Here is a 20,061-nt window from a genome sequence, read left to right on the forward strand (position 1 = left end):
TGGAATGGAACATACCTGTAATTGAGCACACGTGAAACTCACATTATACCGAAGTTTTCAATGTTTGATATTGTATTCTGTTTTTATATGTGTTGGAAGCCTTCCAGAGTGGCTGGAGCAATGCAGTCAGATGGGCAGGGTATAAATAAAATTATTATTATGTGGCTAATTCATCTGTCCCTACATCAAACTAGAGAGCTTTGAAAGGGTAGCAGAACAATTCATAGCACTACTGCAAGGAAGTGTAGGTCAGGCGAACTCTAATGCACGTATCTCTCTTTTGTTTTTAATGTAAAAGAACATTGAATCCCAAGAAGAACTGAGAAGTGCGCAAAATTCTCTGAAGCATTCTGAGAAGCAAATTAAAGAACTGAAAGAAGCCATTGTGGAGAGAGAATCACAGATTTCAAGTGTTAAAGAATCTCTAGGGGCCACTATTGAAGAACAGAAGCAACAGGTAACATCTGTCTCAGTTGCAAAGGGACATCGGGCAGAGTTTATTGGTCTAGGTCAGTGTTTCTCAACCAGTGTGCCTCCAGATATTTTGGGACTACAACTCCCATCATTCCTGACCACTGGTCTTGATAGCTAGGGATGATGGGAGTTGTAGTCCCAAAACATCTGGAGGCACACTGGTTGAGAAACACTGGTCTAGGTTGGAGCATAATTAGGAGCATAAGAAATGCCCTGTATAATCTTGATCCTTAGTCCATGTAGCTCATTATTGTCTTTGCTGACTGGAAGTGGCTTTCCAGGTTTTGGGACAGAGGACATTCTCAGCCCTCTCTAGAAATGCTGGGGATTAATTCTGGGACCTTCTGAGTGCAAGACAATTGTTCTGTCGCTGAGCTGTGGCCCTTTTTAGTTTGAGTGTGAATCAGAGCATCAGAGGCACCAATTTTCTGAATGCTGGTTGCTGGAGAATAAGGGGGCTAATGCCCTCATACCCTGCTCTGCAGAGGCATCTGGTTGGCTGCTACAGGAAAAGAGGATTCTGGAGTCAAGAAGCCTCTTGGTCTGATTCAGCAGGGCTGTTCTAGCACTGCCCTCTTCTTCTTGCCAAACACCTCTGAATGTTCTGCACTGGATTGTTGATCACTGTTCGTTCACCTGCCTTGAATGAAACATTTTCTAGAGTAGAAAAAAAATGTTGTGTTTCATCTTGTAGATATTAAAGTTAACAGAGCACTTGGACTACCTCAACACAGAGAAAAATCTGTTAACTGGAGGAGAAAGGGATGCAGAGGAAATCAAGCTGGAGGAAAATAACCAGCTTCAGTCAATGAAGGAGAAAATCTTGTCTCTTGAGCAAGAGAAGTCTTTGCTAAAGCAACAACTGGAGAGTCTGCAAGAGCAGAAGAACTGGGACCTGGAAAGCAGTCAGCTGGTAATTGTTGTGTATTGCTTGTTGTTGGCATCAATCTGTCCTGAGAGGCAATGGGGTTAAGTCAAATCGCACTGTTAACACACAGAAGTGACCTCCCTGGGAGCAAGCCTAGGCCTCACTGATGTGGTCCAAAGAGAAGCAGAGCAATACGTTTAGCACCAACATGGTAACAGGAGTTGTCAGCAGGAGGCATGCAAGGCACTATCCAGCCATCTTAGGGACTCCACTCCAGATTTGTGTAGGGTTTACTCCTTAGCCTTTTCTTCTCCCAAAGATATTCTGCAAGGCAGTTGTGAATTACAGGGGTACACCTGTATTTGTGTATTAGGTAAAGGTAAAGGGACCCCTGACCATTATGTCCAGTCGTGACCGACTCTGGGGTTGCGCGCTCATCTCGCATGATTGGCCGAGGGAGCCGGCGTATAGCTTCCAGGTCATATGGCCAGCATGACAAAGCCGCTTCTGGCAAACCAGAGCAGCACATGGAAACTCCGTTTACCTTCCCGCTGTAGCGGTTCCTATTTATCTACTTGCATTTTGACGTGCTTTCGAACTGCTAGGTTGGCAGGAGCTGGAACCAAGCAACGGGAGCTCACCCCATCACAGGGATTCGAACCGCCAACCTTCTGATCGGCAAGCCCTAGGCTCAGTGGTTTAACCACAGCACCACCTGGGTATTTGTGTATTACAGGTGGGCATTTTAGTGTCATGTCAAGCCATAACCCAAGGCTTACTGTGCACAAACAAACTGGAAATTGGAGTAAAACAAACCACAAACAAACCATGATTGGTACACCAAAAACAAACCTTGGTTTATCGTCATGGTTTGTTTTCCCTTACCCCAGCACTAGCAGAGAGGAGCAAAGAAGACATAATTTGCTCATCTCAGGGGCAGAGCTTCATGCTCCGGCACCGGGGGCAGAGAGCAGGCGGGGGCGGGGCTGGCGTGCATCCCGGGGGCGGAGTGTGCTGCCCGCATGGGCGTGGCGCGCCGCCTGCAAGGACGTGGCACACGTTCTAGGGGCGTGGTGCACCACCCGCAGGGGCGTGGTGTGCGTTCTGGGGGCAGGGACAGCCGCAATGGCACCCTACTGGGATCGCGCTGCCGGGGGTGGCAAACTCCCATTGCCCCCCTCTTCCTACGCCCCTGGCTCTTCTACAGTAAGTCATGACTTAACAGTGATGTGCACAGATGGTCAGACACAAGTTGGAGCCTGTCTTTGAGAGAAACTGATAAAGTTAGTCTTTGATATTTTAAATGGAATTTTTAAAAGTTTCAGCCCATAATTTTAGATAAACTTTAAATAGCTGAAACGGCTTTTTGCAAGCAAGTTTAGAAGAATTCAAAGAACTGACTACATGGTGTGCTAAAGGTTCTTATAACATTTTTGGGATAAAGTTAGAATATTGATACTTGCAGAGCTAGAGCACATCACTGACATCTTGCCCATTTTCCTTTTCTTCAGCCACCTAGCAAGATCCAAGAGCTGCAAATAGGAGACACTGAAGAAGATAGACTTCATATGAAAGAAGAACTCTGCCAAGCTCTAGAGAAGTTGAGTGAAATGGAACAACTGAGGGACCAATTAGAAGCCAGTGAGTCTAGAATTGAAGCGGAGGTAATGGACAAGCTGACAGTAACTCAGAAACTTCATGAGCAGGAGGAAGCGATGAAAGCGATAATGCAAGAACGAGATAATTTGAAGGACATTGTGGGTTCTCTCCAAATAGAGAGGGATCTCATCAAGGAAAAGATTGGAGCAGATGCAGCTCAGAAGCTTGAAGAAGCAACGGGAGCCTTAATTCAAGAACTAGATGAACTGAGGAGGAAGCTGGATACTGTTCAAATAGAGAGGGATCTTGTTAAGGAAGAGATTCAGAAGCTTCATGAGCATGAAGAAGCAACGGGAGCCTTAATTCAGGAACGAGATGAACTGAGGAGGAAGCTGGATACTGTTCAAATAGAGAGGGATCTTGTTAAGGGAGAGATTCAGAAGCTTCATGAGCATGAAGGAGCAATGGAACTCTTAATCCAGGAACGAGATGAACTGAGGAGGAAGCTGGATACTGTTCAAATAGAGAGGGATCTTGTTAAGGAAGAGATTCAGAAGCTTCATGAGCATGAAGGAGCAATGGAACTCTTAATCCAGGAACGAGATGATTTGAGAAGGAAGCTGGATGTTCTCCAAGAACAGGGGAAGCTTGCCAAAGAAGAGGCTGAAACAGAGGTGCTTCATGAGCATGAAGAAGCAATGAGAGCCTTGACCCAGGAGCGAGATTTCCTGAAGGACAAATTGGATGCTCTCCAAGTAGAGAGGGATCTCATCAAGGAAGAGATGCAAGCAGCGAAATCAATGGTAAAATAATAGTTTTTATTAAGTTCATTTTTCTTTTTTACTATTTACAGTTTATTGATTTTTGTAAAATTGCAAAAGTGCATCTGCCAACCAACCTTTCCTTCCCTTTTTATAGCTTGCACTTTCATAATTGTGCTGGTCTTTTAATGGAAGGGGAAAGTAAGCCAGAAACTTTTACCAGTTGGATATCCTACCATCACAAGTTAATTACAGTTCTAGGAATCGAGAGCAGATTTTCATAGACCAAATAATGTGCACAGACTGGGGAAGTGTTGTGCATGCCCGTGTGAAGCCAGGAGCCTGTTCAGATGCATGTTTGTTTCCAGAATATTACCAGGGTGAAATGGGGAATGGGCCTCTAGGTTGTGCACACACCCTCCCAACACACTGTGGGGGGAAAGTAATTCTTATATCACACCATGGTGAGAGTAAAAAAGCTTGAGGCTAGGAGTGGACAGGCCCTGGGGCCATAAGGGACGCATGGTTTGTCAGAAATGAGACTGATCTTGAAAAGTGGCAGGGTTCTGAAACTGTTAATTTTGAACCCATGAAAGCTTTCTCTTAAGCGGCAAGACGACGAGAGAGCGCTAGAGAAGCTACTCGGACTGAAAGAACAGCTTTGCGAAGCCCAGCAGAAACAGAGTGTCATGAAGCAGCTGGATGCAGATCTTAAGGCCAGAGAATCTGAACTCGAGGCTGAAAAGATGGAGAAGTTGGAAATGGTGCAAAGGCTTCACAGCAGCGAAGAAGAGAGAAAATCCCTAACCCAGGAGATGGATGCACTAAAGCAGAAGTGGGAAGCTCTCCAAACTGAGAGTGAGTTGCTCAAGAGACTTCTGGAAGCAACTACTTCAAAGGTAAGTAGCCGTGGGCCACAAAATGGTGGCAAAGTAACAGCTGGTGAAGTGGAAATGAAGCTGGTGGTCTAAAGCCTGACCTTAAATATGGGAAGAGGAGGATTTGTAAGCTATTGAGGGAAGGCTTCTGCTTCAAATCTAGTGGCAGGGGATGGGTCTTTTTGCTCCAACATATGGCAACTTGGAGAAGGGTTTGGGCACTAGGGAATAGGAGCTCCAGGTTCTACTATTTAAGGTAAACTCTTCATAAAACTGAGTAAGAAAGCAGAACTTGCTTGATTAGTGTTTCTCTTTATATAAAACCTGACTCAGGTCCAACAGCTAGAAGAAAAGAATCTTGACCTGAGTCAACTGCTTGAGTCGAGGGAAGAGCAGAGTCGGGCGGCTGCTGAACGTCTGAATGAGATGGAGCAATTGAAGTCCAAGACAGAAACCACGGAGAAGGAGAAAGCAGAATTGCTTCAGAAGCTTCACAGTGCCATGCAGGACTTCAACACTGTAAATCGGGAAAAGGGGGATTTGAAGACCGCAGTAGATGCTCTTCAAACTGAGAAGGAGAACATGATCCGGACCATCCACCGCCTTGGCAAGAGCGTAGAGAAGATGGTTGCAAATGTAAGAGTCCATTTTTAACACCTTTAGACCAACAGCAGTGAATGAGATGCAATCAGTGGACAAGATCCATATCTTCCACACACTGCATGTGACATATTAATGGGGGGGGGGGGTTTCCCAGCTGTCAATTGCCTGACATTAATCAGTTGACCCATTTTCTCCCCGCACAGTTTGAAATCAAACTGGATGAGCAAATCACCAGTGTCTGCAAACCCTTTCAGCCTACCTGTGTCTACCTGCTGCACACCTGGCATGTGTATGGGGTGTCAGGTAGAAGACAGGTGGGCACCGTGTGGCTGAAACTCTCTCATGGTCCAGATGGGAAGGCCTGCCAGACCTAATGAGGCCCCTGGTCTGGAAGTTCCCACCCCTTTTTTTTAAGAGAGAGACCTTTGTGATATTGTAGAAAAACCATGAACACAAACGACTATTGGTGGCTTAACAGTGCATGGTGGTTGTTCTGTCCTTAAAGAATCTGAAGCTGCAAGAACAACTCGAGCTTAGCATTAGCCATAGGGAAGGAGCTAGTGGAATGGCAGAGGAACCGGAAGGAAGGATCTTAGATGAGAATTCTCGGGCCTCAGAACTTCAGGAGATACTGAACCAGACAACTGATCAACAGAAGAGAGAAGTAAGAAAATGCTTGCTATTTTTTAAAATAACATTTGAGTATTCAAAATGGGCCACCTTCCTTCTCATTAATTCTTACTTAAAAATAAAGCTCACAGTAGCAAAGGTTTTTCATTGTGAGAGAAAGGGCCATTTATACTGTTTTTCAACTTCAGTGCTTGGGAGCTTAAAAAAAACAGAATAAGATGACATCTTTCAGAACAAAAATACATGGGATATTATTGTGGGATCTTTCCTGTATTGGTGGCAGTTAAGCTATTATTTCTTACTTAAAGCATTTTAACTTGCTGTTCAGCCAAAAGCCTGGAGCAGATCATGATTCATCCATATGAATGATGTTGCATTGCAGGCCTTACTTCAATCTCAATCTCTATATACTAAACAGGCCGAGTACTGCCGAGAAGCTGAAGCTGCCCTGAAAGCATCTAAGGACCGAAGCCAAGAACTGCTCCTAGAATTGAATATACTGAAAGAAGAGCAAACACATTGTGCTGCTGCTAATCTTGCCTTGGAAGAAGAAAACTCTAAATTGGGGAATAAATTAAAAGCAATGGAAGAAGAACAGAAGGTGTGCTTTTATTTATCTTACTCTGGTTTTTCTCAGGACTGCGAGAGGACACATTGATGCGTATCTTTTGAGGATTTGCTTAGTGTGACTTTCACTGGGGTTGGCTCTTGTGTGAAAGAAGCTAATCCCGTTAAACGTAGTGATGGGTGCCAGGCCCAGATGTTGTAGGGTGTGTGCGACTGCTGCAGCCCAGCATCACCTCCCTTGAAGTCTACCAAATGCAAAAGCTACCTCGTGTTGTTTTCTTTGCCCGACTTTGTTTTTGTTTGCTGCCGATTGAGAAAGTGGGCAAACTGGATGCTGTGTTCTCATGCATACTCAGGTGGGGGAAACAGAGGAAATATGTAACTCCTGTGTGAGGCTGGGGGTACAAAGAGTGGGTGTGTCGTCGTCCTCCCCCCGATCACCTGTATTGTTGTTAGGTCATCCTTCCTTTTTAAAAGTCTGGCATTCTGAGAAATATTTTGAGTTGCTATGAACAAGGCTGGGTAGCTCAGTCGGTTGGAACGTGGTGTTGGCAGTGCCACGGTTTCAGGTTCGATCCCAGTAAGGGACAGTAAGGGCATTGTAGGGGTTGAACTAGATGATTCTTGGGGTCTCACTCCCTTCCAACTCTATGATTCTGTGAGATCTATGAAATACCTTTTAGATCAGGGGTTGGGAGCATCTGGCCTGTGGACCAAATGTGGCCAACCAGGACATCACATGTGGTGCACAAGGCCATTTTTGGGGAGCCTCAGCCCACCTGCCTTACATCATACATTCAGGGGATACCACTTTTCGCTCCTAATGCTGTTCCCTGAAAACTGGAGGTTTACAGAACAATGTGGGGCTGTCACAAAGCCTTTTCCCAAACAAAGACCCTCACTAAGTCTCTGCTTGAAAGAGGTTTCAGGAGCAGCAGGGAGGTGTTTGAGGGAAAGGGCTTTCAAACAGCCTCATGCTGCTGCTGCTGCTTCATTGCAAGTTTGAAGTGCTTAATGCAATACTGAAGAAACTACACCTAAGAAGCAGTGCAGGGATGCATCCAAAAGGGCCGTTTGAAAGTTCTTTGCTGTGCTTCGAAGTCCCAAAGATCAGGACTTCAAAGCGTAACCTCACCCAACATCACGGTGGCATTAGGTCAGTTTTTCCCCACCTCTGTTCTAGACTCTGGTTTAGTAACTTAAGGGAAGTGGTTGTCAACAGCATGGGGACACACTTGTTCAAATGGCATTTTCAATTGTCATCAGTGATGCCTCTAACTGCTGTTCCTCTCTAGAGTCTGAAGCTGAAAATCCAGCAGCTCGAAAATGCTATGGGAGAATCGAGAAGAAATTTCCAGGAAAGGGAAAAGAAAGCCCAGTTGGCAATGGAGCTTAAACTGCGAGCATCCAAGAATGATGTGGTACGTCTTGGGGCTGTATTAAAGGAGAAGGAGAACAGCCTAAGAAGTGCACTTGAGGAGCAACAAACTCTCAAGGTATGCACTGACTTCCTAAGAGCCATTTTCATGCTTTCTATTCCAGATGGAAGTGAAGCTTCTCCAAATATTGGGTTACATTCGTTACAACATTTTATGTTCCCTCCACTCACCTTTCTCCCGATCTGCTCCAGGCAGCATGCATGTCTTCCTCCACCTCCATTTTATCCCCATGCTGTTAGGTTCACAGATAGTAAGTGGCCCAAGGTGACCCAGTGAGCTTCATGGCTAAATGGGGGTTTGAACCTTGATCTCCCTGGTCCAAAGCCAGCACTCAAACCCAAGCATTGTGAACCTCTGCCCCGCAGGCCAGATTAGACCCAGCAGGGGTCCCAGTTTGGCCCACGAGGCTGTCTTTCCCCAAATCATGCCGTCTGCCCCACACCAAATGTTATGTGCTGCTGGATGTGGGGGCAGATAGATGCAACTGGAAAGGACCAGCCAGAAGCTCAAAGTGGGTCCCTGGTTGTTATTTGAGAGTGTTGCTCAGCAAGCCCTACTGGGATCAGCTGCACCCAGGAATTCTCCTATTAATAATAATAATAAATAATAATATAATTTATTATTTATACCCCGCCCTTCTGGCTGGGTTTCCCCAGCCACTCTGGGCAGCTCCCAGTAGAATAATAATAATAATAATAATAATAATAATAATAATAATAATAATAATAAGCAATCGCTAAACAGGGCTGCCTTCAAGTGTCTTCTAAAAGTCAGATAGTTGCTTATTTCTTTGACATCTGATGGGAGGGCATTCCACAGGGCGGGCGCCACTACCGAGAAGGCCCTCTGCCTGGTTCTCTGTAGCTTCACTTCTCACAGTGAGGGAACGGCCAGAAGATCCTCAGTATTTGGACTGATGGGGGTGGAGACGCTCCTTCGGGTATATTGGACCAAGGGTGTTTAGGGCTTTAAAGGACAACACCAACACTTTGAATTGTGCTTGGATACATACTGGGAGCTAATGTAGGTCTTTCAGGACCGGTGTTATATGGTCTCGACATCCATTCCCAGTCACCAGTCTAGCTGCCGCATTCTGGATTAGTTGTAGTTTCCAGGTCACCATCAAAGGTAGCCCCACATAGAGCATGTTGCAGTAATCCAAGCAGGAGTTAACTAGAACATGCACCACTCTGGCTTTGTCCAATTGCAGGCATGGTTTTAAATTCATTTTTGCTTTGTGGACAGTGTTTTTCATAACGTGATTGACAGGTAAGTGGCTCATGCTTCCAGCAGAGCAGCTTCCCACCCCTGCTCTAACCACGAATCAACACTGGCTTTTCATAAATCCATGCGAAACACAAGAATGTGTTGTACCTTGTATATGGTGGCAGATATAGTAAAAGGTAAAGGGACCCCTGACCATTAGGTCCAGTCGTGGCCGACTCTGGAGTTGCGGCGCTCATCTTGCTTTATTGGCTGAGGGAGCCGGCATACAGCTTCCAGGTCATGTGGCCAGAATGACAAAGCTTCTTCTGGCAAACCAGAGCAGCACTCGGAAATGCCGTTTACCTTCCCGCTGTAGCACCTTGACGTGCTTTCAAACTGCTAGGTTGGCAGGAGCAGGGACCGAGCAACGGGAGCTCACCCCATCACAGGGATTTGAACCGCCGACCTTCTGATTGGCAAAGCCCTAGGCTCTGTGGTTTAACCCACAGCGCCACCTGCGTCCCTGGCAGATATGGTACCCTTAGCCAAAGCGCTTGAACCCAAGTGTGAGGCTGGAAGTTTACTTAAATGAATAATTCTTAATCTTGACTAGTAGGAGGAAGTTGCTGCTGCTACTGTAAAACTGGTAGCCTGTTCTCATATATGATTTTTTACACATATATTTTCCAAACTCCACATAACATCTTATACAATATTTTTTGGACTTCCATCAACTACGTCTAGTGATTTTCGATCTCACTTAGTCCAGCATTTCATTTTTCACTATTACTTTTACTTCCATAACTACTAGTCCTTTTCATAAGTTTTATCTGCAATATTTCATATATTCTGAGGTTTTGGGGGGCTTGCAGCGCCCACACAAAAACCCCTCCCCCCTAAAAAAAGCTGGATTCTCCCCCCAAGGGCTGAATCCCGCTTGCTCACAGCTTCGCAATCAACCAGAAGTGTCTCTGGTAGCCTGTTCTCATCTGGAAACTGTTGGTGATTTTTAGCCATTGTCTGTAGCTTTCGAGAATAGCTTGCTTGCCAAGGGTGCGTAGCAACTCTTCCCCTCCTGCTTAGACGTCTTCTTGCCTCCCTTTTAATTTTAGGCCAAACTTGAAGGTGCTCAATCGAACAAGGACGAAATCGAGGACCTCAAAACTCAGCTTGCTAAAGCAGACATGGCAAGAATGAAGCAGTGCAAATATTTTGATCAAGAGTAAGACCCGTTTTACTTAGCTGACTTTTCTTTGGTGGCCCCTGAATAATAGTCTTGAGATCCAATTTCCCTGGAAATCATTAGCCTTACAGGATTGGGGCTTGGACTTCTGTGGCTTAAGCTGGACTCCACTGGCTCCTTAACTCAGGGGAGCCTAGTTGACAACATTGGTCCCTAAGCAGGTGGCCCTCTTGTCTGTTCTTTAAGGGGCAAATGGAACTGATGGGGAGGAGGTGCCCCATCTAGCTGGTGAGAGCAGCAGTGAGTGGAGGTAGCAGTTATTGCTGTCTGATTCTTCTCTTCCTCAAATGCCAATTGGAAATAATGGCCTCTGAAAACATGTGTTAAATAAATTAGTATTTAAAGTTTGTATGTTGCTTTTTGATGAAGCACAGCTTGGCCCTTGGTTGACTCCAGTTTTATGTCAATAAATTTCCCACAGTGGGAAACGAAGAGGCCTTTGTCTTCAATCCAGCTGGGCTTTTCATAGGTACTTAACAACACCTTTGCAGTGCAACCCTATGCATACCTATTTAGAAGGAAGCCCCACAGTGTTAAATGGTGCATGCTCCCAGGTATAGTTATGGCTTTGAGGTGGGAGAGGGATTGCAGCCTTGATTTATTTTTCTTTTTTATAAAAAAGTTGAAGAATCAATTCCTTTTCCAGAATGGCTAATGCAAAAGCTCTCGTGGAGCACAGAGAGGAGCAGTTGAGAAAACTCAGGGAAGAACTTCGCAGAGTCCAACAAGAGCAGGATATGACTGGTAAGCAGATATCAATTGAGCAAAGTCATATTCTGACTGTATCAACTGTGTTTTTAAGTTGTAGATCAGGGGGTGGAACCTCAGGCCTGGGGATCAAATGTGGCCTTCTAGGCCTCTCCAAGTCACGCCTCTGATCTTGCCCGTTTTTTCCACTGGCCGTTCTTGCCACTGGGGTGCAGCCTCCAAAAGGTTTACCACCAAGGAAATGCGACCCCATGCTGCAAAGGGCCAAATGGGCAATCGTTAAAAAGGCCTCTTTTACTATTCTGATTTATGGAGCACAATAAATAAAAGATGTCTAACAAGAAAAGCGAGCATTTCATCTCTGTAAGGCTAGTATTCACAGATTCCATTATGTGTCTCCAAAGTACTTACAATTACTGTGAAACCAACTGATAAAGCTTCCCTTGAAATGTGATGCAATGCTTATTTTGATTTGATTGTAAAATCGGTATTTTTTAAATTGAATCTTACTTTAACAATTGAATTATCCAGGATTTTATAGAGTTCTTTAATTTTGGAAGTTGAGAATTCTGTGCTAAAATGCCCAACCTGAACCTATATACCTTGTACTGGTAAATTTGTATCTTTGATTAATCTTCTAGTCCAGGCACCCCCAAACTTCGGCTCTCCAGATGTTTTGGACTACAATTCCCATCACTGGTCCTATTAACTAGGGATCATGGGAGTTGTAGGCCAAAACATTTGGAGGGCCGCAGTTTGGGGATGCCTGTTCTAGTCTCTCTCTGCTGGCTTGGAAAAGGGTGTATTCAGTATTAAGGATATATGCATCCCCACCTTCCAGGCACCTCTGCAAACCTGGGATACTGGCACACATAGGCATAGCAGAGTTCTTAAATGGTACAGTTACCATCCAACCATTCGTGTTGTTTGCTTCAGTCAGTCACTGTGATGTTTTTAGTTTTTAACAGGCTCCTTTCGTTTACTCTCTTTTTCAGTAATAGCATCGCACAAAGACAATTCTCAGGCACCACTAGCGATTACTTGCGGCGGTGGAAGTGGAATAGTACAAAGTACCCAGCTTCTTGTGCTGAAATCTGAGCATGCGAAACTGGAAAAGGAACATGCTCAACTGAAGAAAAAACTGGAGATTATGTTAAAGTAAGCCCTAAGGTTCATCTGGAATCGTTCTTCTCCCATTATCAGTTGCATGTGACGCTCTTAACAGTGGCATTTCTGTCGAGACAAATATGCTTGTGCATAAGTTTGGTAGGCCATGAATCACAGAATCCTAAGCTGCCAGCCTGCCTTGGACCACAGTATGGCCTGGTGAACCACAGTATGTGGCTGATTATCAGAATGTGCCAAGCCTTGGCATGGGGGTCCCCAACCTTTCTGGGCCACCAGGACACATGTGGATGTCTAAAGTTCTTGTGCACACCACAAAATACCCATTTCACAGAGCTCACCCCAGTATGAATAACACCTCTGTGCCCCCACCCAAAGAAATAATCTACAGCCTTGGTGAGCACTTGTGTGTGTGTTAGGGGGCACTATGGTGCCCACAAGTGACAAGTTGGGGACCAAAAGTGTAGCACATTCCATTTAGGTGTCTTTACCTAATGAGGCGTAGGTGGCGCTGTGGGTTAAACCACAGAGCCTAGGGCTTGCTGATCAGAAGGTCGGCGGTTCAAATCCCTGCGACGGGGTGAGCTCCCGTTGCTTGGTCCCAGCTCCTGCCAACCTAGCAGTTCGAAAGCACGTCAAAATGCAAGTAGATAAATAGGTACCGCTACAGCAGGAAGGTAAACGGCGTTTCCATGTGCTGCTCTGGTTTGCCAGAAACGGCTTTGTTGTGCTGGCCACATGACCTGGAAGCTGTACGCCGGCTCCCTCAGCCAATCATGTGAGATGAGCGCTGCAACCCCAGAGTCGGTCACGACTGGACCTAATGGTCGGGGGTCCCTTTACCTAGGAGACCACTTTTAGCATGAATTTAGGAGGAATGCTTTTTTCCCATTTACAAATCTGCACTCGGCCACAATGTTCAGTTGTGACCTCTTGACCCAAGCTATATCCCAGATCTGTTGTGAGTAGGGAAAGGGGTGTGGGAGAAGAGTCGTGCCTGCTGCCTTGTGTTCCTTGGAGTTGAAAGGCAAGCTATACAATATAAAACCAATCAATACCATTGAATACATTTGTCGATTGCAGTGTCAGTTCACGACAGGTCAGTTTGTAAGCAGGCCAAAGCTCAGCGGCTTAGCTTGCATCGTTTTGAATGAAGGCATGCTAGAGGTGTTTTTAAAATAGTGCTGCTGCCTCTATTCGGAAGGGGCGGAGGTGGAAACCAGTTTCAGGGGGTGGGACGTTAGAAGCAGAGTCTGATCTCTCCCAGAGAGGGGCCCTGGCAGCAGGCCTCCCATTGCTAGCTTGCTCCTTTCTCCAAATAGGAACTAGTAGTTCAAATCTTAGGCAGCGATCACATATCTGACAAGAGGACTGATCTCATCTAGGCCACTGCAGAGAGTCATGTGCAGAATTTCATGGGAGGCAGTATTTAGAATGAGAAGACTTCCAGTGGCAGCAAGCTGAATATCTTCAGGTAGATCAGCCTGAGGGCCACATTCCCTCCCAGGGGTCACATGCCAGTGGTGGGCAAGTCCAGAAGCAGGAGTGGGTGGCGCAATAGGAATGGAAATTTTACCTTTGTACACTAATTTCTAAACACGCTTGCACATCCCCAGGCCTTTATCAGAGTGCAAGGACGCCTTCCAGGCAGGCAAAAATATTCAAGAAGGGTGGGAAGGAGGGCCAATGTCCTGGGGAGATTGCCAAGGGCCAGGCAGAGAGGTCTACAGAGAGGGCTGCCTTTGACTCCCAGGGCTGAGGTTCCCCACTGTTGTGCTAGATGACCCAAGCTATATCCCAGATATTTCCCTCTACTTGTAAGAGGTGGGTTTTGTAGGCTGAGAGCACAAAAATGACTCTTCTCTTCAGCGTGTCTCCTTTGTGTTCCAGAAATGAGCTGCTCTGGAAGGAGGAAGCTAGGAAATGGAAGGAGCGGTCCTTGAGGAGACAGCAGCCCACAAGTGAGGAGCAACAGCTAAAATCACCAAGGAAGACGGCTCCTCCTTCTGTGTCGGAGCTGCCATCCTCCCCCTGTAGGGAGTGGCCCTTGAGGAGGCAGCAGCCCACAAGCAAGGAGCAACAGCTAAAATCACCAAGGAAGACTGCTCCTCCTTCTGGGTCGGAGCTGCCATCTTCTCCCTGTAGAGTGCGCTCCTTGCAACCAGGTCTGTCGTTGGACATGCCCGCTCCTGTGTTGTTGAACTGTCCGACCTTCTTTGATAACACTCACTTAGGAGATTTTAAAGGTAGGTAATGGCGTGATACAGGGGTGTGCAGAAGGCAGACTGAGAACTTCTGGGAGATTTGCTGCAGATTGGCAAGGATTTATGAATTCCAGGAGCTGGACAACTGCAACAACGAAATAACTGTGTCCTCACTCACTGAGGGGGGGGGGGAAATACTGCCGAAATGAAGCAGGAACCACAGGAATGGCTTGTTTCTCAGAACAAATCCTTTGTTTAGCAGCTGCTTGGGGCACTATGTTCTTTCATGCATGTTACAATTAGTGGATGTTGGGGTTCTCAGAAAACACAGCGGTATTATTTTTTATTAATATTTATCTACCGCACTTCATTCGAAGATCGCAGAGTAGTTTACAAACCCCCCCCATTGTTTTTTTAGAGATGTAAATAAGTTTATTATTTACAGAGGTAGATCTCACAAGCCTGAAGTCTGTTCTCCCTTGCTGTAATATACTACCTGGAAGGGAAGAACCTCTAAGAAAAATGCAAATCCCATGAAAAGTGGCACATGATCAGCCATGTAAAGTGCTTCAAGGGTGCCCTATAACCTTTAGTGCAGGACTAATCAATAATAACTTCAGTTACTTCTCATACGCACACTCAGAATAGGTGGCTCTGGTAGGTCCAAAGTAGCCAGCAATAGCAGTTACACCATCTCTCGCATTCCAGTGTTCAGTGTGCCTTTTGGCCCACAGTTGCCCATATGCTGTGGAGATAAAGTATAGCCACAATGCCACAGCAAGAAGCAGGAAAGACTGTGCAAGGGTCTGGGAGGAGCAGGTGTGTGTAGTTAAAATTGCTTTCGTTAAAGCAAGCTGCAAGGTCCTCCCAGTACACTGATGTGCAGGGTTGTGTTGCGCTTTGCCATTTGCTGGAGCAGTTTTGATTCTGTTTTAAAGGCTCTGGAATCTTGTAACGCAATAGCTAGCAGACTTTGTTTCCTTCTTCCATTGCTCACTCAGTCATGCTGCTATTCATTGTAGTACAGCAATTTGTTGGCACTTGAGTTCAACTTGGAAACGTAATACCGAGCCGGGTACAAATCATATCTGCCTGTGACTCTTTAAACTTGGAGTCAGCAGCTGTACTAAATTAATATTTCAAAGTCTGAAATATAGTGGGGTTGTTATGGTTGGGATGAATCTCAAATCTCAACATCTTTTGAGAGAGGCGACTGCTTAGAAGCACTTAAGCATTGTTTTTAGCATAGTTGCAGTGCACTCTTTCTGCCCACGTTTGCCACCCTTGGCAGTGTAATTCCTTAAACATCACTCCTAGTACAGTTTTTCATCTCCGCACCTCCAAAGCATGGCTCTCAGCTGCACAGGAGACATGATTTAGTTGCAGGACATCTAACACAAAGCACACCAACAAAATTAAATGACACAAGTTCAGCTCATTGCCATTTTGAATTAGTAGGGCATATGAGCTTCAGTTGTCACAACGATTAATGGTGTGTGTTGTGCTACGCTTTATACAAAGGCCCCCAGAACCCTCTACCCACAAATGGTCATTCTCTTCTGAACAATTGTTTTGCCCTCTGGTTGTCTCTAATAATTACAGGTGTCTTGAAAACATGTACTGTACTTGATTGCAGCCATTTTTATTTAAACAGATGCCCACTATTCTTTTCTCCAACAGGCACAAAGTCTTCAGGTGTCCAGTCCACTGACACAGCAGCAGAGTCTACAGACAGTTTTAAGCAGTGGTTTGCGGCTTCAAACAATGATGATGCTTCTAAATGCAAGACACAATAGCTCTCTCAATATTTTGTGGACACAGGTTGATTAATAGATTTCCATCTTCTTTTGACTTATTCATACTTTTAATGTGTTTTTAAAAGAATAAATAATGTTGTTGTTTAGTTGTGTCTGATTCTTCGTGACCCCATGGACCAGAGTACACCAGGCACTCCTGTCTTCCACTGCCTCCCGCAGTTTGGTCAGACTCATGGTGGTAGCTTCAAGAACACTGTCCAACCATCTCGTCCTCTATCGTCCCCTTCTCCTTGTGCCCTCAATCTTTCCCAGCATCAGGGTCTTTTCCAGGGAGTCTTCTCTTCTCATGAGGAGGCCAAAGTATTGGAGCCTCAGCTTCATGATCTGTCCTTCCAGTGAGCACTCAGGGCTGATTTCCTTCAGAATGGATAGGTTTGCAGTTCATGGGACTCTCAAGAGTCTCCTCCAGCACCAAAATTCAAAAGCATCAATTCTTCGGCGATCAGCCTTCTTTATGGTCCAGCTCTCACTTCCATACATCACTACTGGGAAAACCATAGCTTTAACCATATGGACCTTTGTCGGCAAGGTGATGTCTCTGCTTTTTAAGATGCTGTCTAAGTTTGTCATTGCTTTTCTCCCAAGAAGCAGGCGTCTTTTAATTTCGTGACTGCTGTCACCATCTGCAGTGATCATGGAACTCAAGAAAGTAAAATCTCTCATTTCTTCTCCTTCTATTTGCCAGGAGGTGATGGGACCAGTGGCCATGATCTTAGTTTTTTTGATGTTGAGCTTCAGACCATATTTTGCGCTCTCCTCTTTCACCCTCATTAAAAAGTTCTTTAATTCCTCCTCACTTTCTGCCATCAAGGTGGTGTCATCAGCATATCTGAGGTTGTTGATATTTCTTCCGGCAATCTTAATTCCGGCTTGGGATTCATCCAGTCCAGCCTTTGCACAAATATTTCTGTTGTTGGAACTGAAGTCATCTTTCTAAAGTGTGGTAGTACAGAGATAAATTGAGACGTGTGTGAGCTCATCATGACAACCACTCCATAGCCACATCTCCAAGGGGAGTCCAAAAATGTAGGCAGCTGTAGTTTATCCCTCAACTGGCAAAAGCTGATATAGCAGTCAAAGGGCTGGAATTTGGATCGGATGGCCTGGATTTGGGTTATTAATCCAGCCTTGTGCATAACTAGTACTATGCACTGTTCTGTGGGGGGTTAGCTCCATTTAAGCTTCTGAATAAAATAGGCTCAGTTTGTAGAGCTCTGAGCTTTAAACAAAGGTCTTCGGCCAGCAAACCGTCTTGCAAAGTGTTAAATGGTTAGCCTGAAGCAGAAATCCCGTTAAAGGAAGTCTTTAACCTCTGCTCAAATATTTTCCCATTGAAAGCCTCGCTATCTCCTCAGTCACTTGCCACAGCAAGGAGAATCCATCAGTTTCCCCTGCCAGTTCATGCAAGGGATGGTCCCAAGTATCCGGGGAACCAGGTTCGCATCCCCGTTCCTCCACATGCAGCTGCTGGGTGACCTTGGGCTAGTCATACTTCTTTGAAGTCTCTCAGCCCCACTCACCTCACAGAGTGTTTGTTGTGAGAGAGGAAGGGAAAGGAGAATATTAGCCGCTTTGAGACTCCTTTGGGTAGTGATAAAGCGGGATATCAAATCCAAACTCTTCATCATCATCATCATCATTTTTATTTATATCCCGCCCTCCCCGGCCAAAGCCAGGAGCAGCTAACATCATACAAGTAAGACAATGCATAAAAACAAGCAATCAATAAATTAAGATGCATCCCACAATTCAAACAAAATTAAACTGGATAAGTGGCGATCTTCAGGTTAAAATTGAAGGCGGTTACCAACTGTCTCCACTGATACTATAAGCACCTGTTAGCAGGCTGAGAACCTCCTTCGTGCTTGTTCTTATACAAGGAGAAAATGAGTCCGACTGAACCCTGCCCAAAGACCTGGCGGAACAGCTCCGTCTTGCAGGCCCTGCAGAAAGATGTCAAATTCCGCAGGGCCCTAGTCTCTTGTGAGAGAGTGTTCCACCAGGCCGGGGCCACGGTCGAAAAGGCCTTGGCTCTGGTCGAGGCCAGTCTGATCTCTGGGGCCCGGAATCTTTAGGAGGTTGTTATTTGCAGACCGTAAGGTCCTCCATGGGGCATACCAGGAGAGGCGGTCCCATAGGCCATATAGGGCTTTAAAGGTTAAAACCAGCACCTTAAACCTGATCCTGTACTCCACCGGTAGCCAGTGCAGCTGGTATAGCATCCACATTGAGGAACGCATAAGGCCCTTCACACAGCTGAGATGGGACAAACTATGCAACATGATCCTCTCCCCTATTACATGGCAGGTAGAATATCACTGAGCCTCTTGTGCATGCCATGAACACTGTTTTCCTTAGGCTAAACTTATGGTAGAATGCTATTGTCCTGAGTGTTTGGCTGGCATTACAGCTCCACTGATATTGGTTCATCCTCCCTCTAAAGAAGTAAAAATACGCGAAGTCTAAATCCTAGATAAGACGGGCAACTCAGGGTTACCACAGCACATGTTAGCTTCCAGGGTCCCGTTGGCAAAACAGATGCATATTTTTGTTTAAGTTTCTAAGTGGTTCCCAAACTTCCATGGATCGCTTGAAAATTGCTGAGGGTCTTTGTGCACCATTTAATGGCTTTTCAGCCTGTTGTAGCCATTGTAACATGCTGCGATGAGACAATGTATGATCTTCAATGGCATTTTTATTGTCGCTTTTATTTCCTGTGTTTCATTCATTGTAATACCTTAAACTACAACATGGGGCATAAAAAAACCAACAAAAATTACAATTAAAAATTTAAGTGAATTATTAAGGCAGACCACCGGAATGAACCACAATTTGAGAACCTCTGTTCTAGATGATAATGTATGACTGTAAATTGCTGATAAATATTGGAAGCAAGGCCTAAGCAAGATTTTAATTTGGTATGCAGATGGGCATAGGCAAAATACATGTGGATGTTTGCCAAAGTGTATGCAAGTTGCAGAATCTGCTTGTTTCCTTGTGAGGTAAATGAATTTACCTGGTATAGAAATAAGCTTCCTTTTTTCTGATGGTTTACACAACGCTCAGCATGGTCTGCATTCCCTGAGATTCTCCTTAGTATAGCTGGCAACTGCCAATATTAATAAAAATTAAAATAGGTAGACCTAGCACTTTCTCAGTCATGTCCTTCCCAAAGCCAGTATTGTGGAGCTTGCCCATTCATATACGGCAATCTTTTTAGAAGTAATTTATTGCTATTCATTCAGTGCAGTGGGCAGTATTCAACTAAATGTGTGTCAGTGGGGCAATTTCAGTTTGCACCGTGGGAATTTTTCCCACACTCCTCTCTACACATGCTCCACCTGCCCTCCCCAAATCTGCTCCAGGTGGTTGAGGGAGCCATGAGAACAGATTTAGGGGGTGCTGTGTTGAATACAACCAGATATACCACAATTTTATCTGATTCATTTGTGTGGCATGGCCAACTGCTGAACAATTTTTATGAATTACATCTAGCACGAAAAATCAGACCTGTTAGCTATCATGATCCTAGCATCTTGGTCAATCCACTTTGGCCAGAACTTTCCAGGTGGGCGACACACCTTTTAGACATGCATCATTTTGCAACACAGTAATTCAGTTTTACTAGCAAACTAGAGGTTAAACTAACCCCTTTCCAGACCCTGGAGTAGCATGGGGAGTGTCTGCGCAACACAGCCGACACACCCAGTTTGGAAAGCTCTGGCTTAGACTATCGACAGTAGCATGAATTAGAGATATATTAGACACATATTTAAACTCCTTTCCAGGTAATTGAAAGCAGTGCTGTTTTGCCAGTTGTCTTTTTTTCATAAGTAGCAGTCTGATGCCAACAGTCTCTTATGCATTGCCATAAACTAGCTTAATCCTAAACTTCACTAGATGGCAGTATTTACTTCTACCTCAGCAATGAATTATCTT

At 45.2% G+C, this 20,061-nt stretch overlaps 1 protein-coding gene across 4 annotated transcripts in view; it reads left to right on the plus strand.

The window, feature by feature from the left end:
• CENPE (centromere protein E) overlaps nt 1-16,203 on the plus strand; it is a 40,435-nt gene extending 24,232 nt beyond the window's left edge. For all 4 annotated transcript variants that reach the window (XM_060278483.2, XM_035112329.3, XM_060278482.2 and 1 more), the window contains 13 exons: nt 299-457; nt 1,169-1,387; nt 2,854-3,744; nt 4,299-4,601; nt 4,914-5,216; nt 5,689-5,847; nt 6,232-6,414; nt 7,676-7,876; nt 10,138-10,247; nt 10,915-11,012; nt 11,972-12,134; nt 13,992-14,347; nt 15,986-16,203. In XM_060278483.2, coding sequence (XP_060134466.2) covers nt 299-457; nt 1,169-1,387; nt 2,854-3,744; nt 4,299-4,601; nt 4,914-5,216; nt 5,689-5,847; nt 6,232-6,414; nt 7,676-7,876; nt 10,138-10,247; nt 10,915-11,012; nt 11,972-12,134; nt 13,992-14,347; nt 15,986-16,101 — 3,261 coding nt within the window. In that variant the 3' untranslated portion in view covers nt 16,102-16,203. The remainder of the gene's footprint in view (nt 1-298; nt 458-1,168; nt 1,388-2,853; nt 3,745-4,298; nt 4,602-4,913; nt 5,217-5,688; nt 5,848-6,231; nt 6,415-7,675; nt 7,877-10,137; nt 10,248-10,914; nt 11,013-11,971; nt 12,135-13,991; nt 14,348-15,985) is intronic.
• Nucleotides 16,204-20,061: the final 3,858 nt, after the last annotated feature.

This window comes from Zootoca vivipara, chromosome Z1 (genome assembly GCF_965207765.1).
Source record: "Zootoca vivipara chromosome Z1, rZooViv2.hap1.1, whole genome shotgun sequence".
NCBI lineage: Eukaryota > Metazoa > Chordata > Lepidosauria > Squamata > Lacertidae > Zootoca > Zootoca vivipara.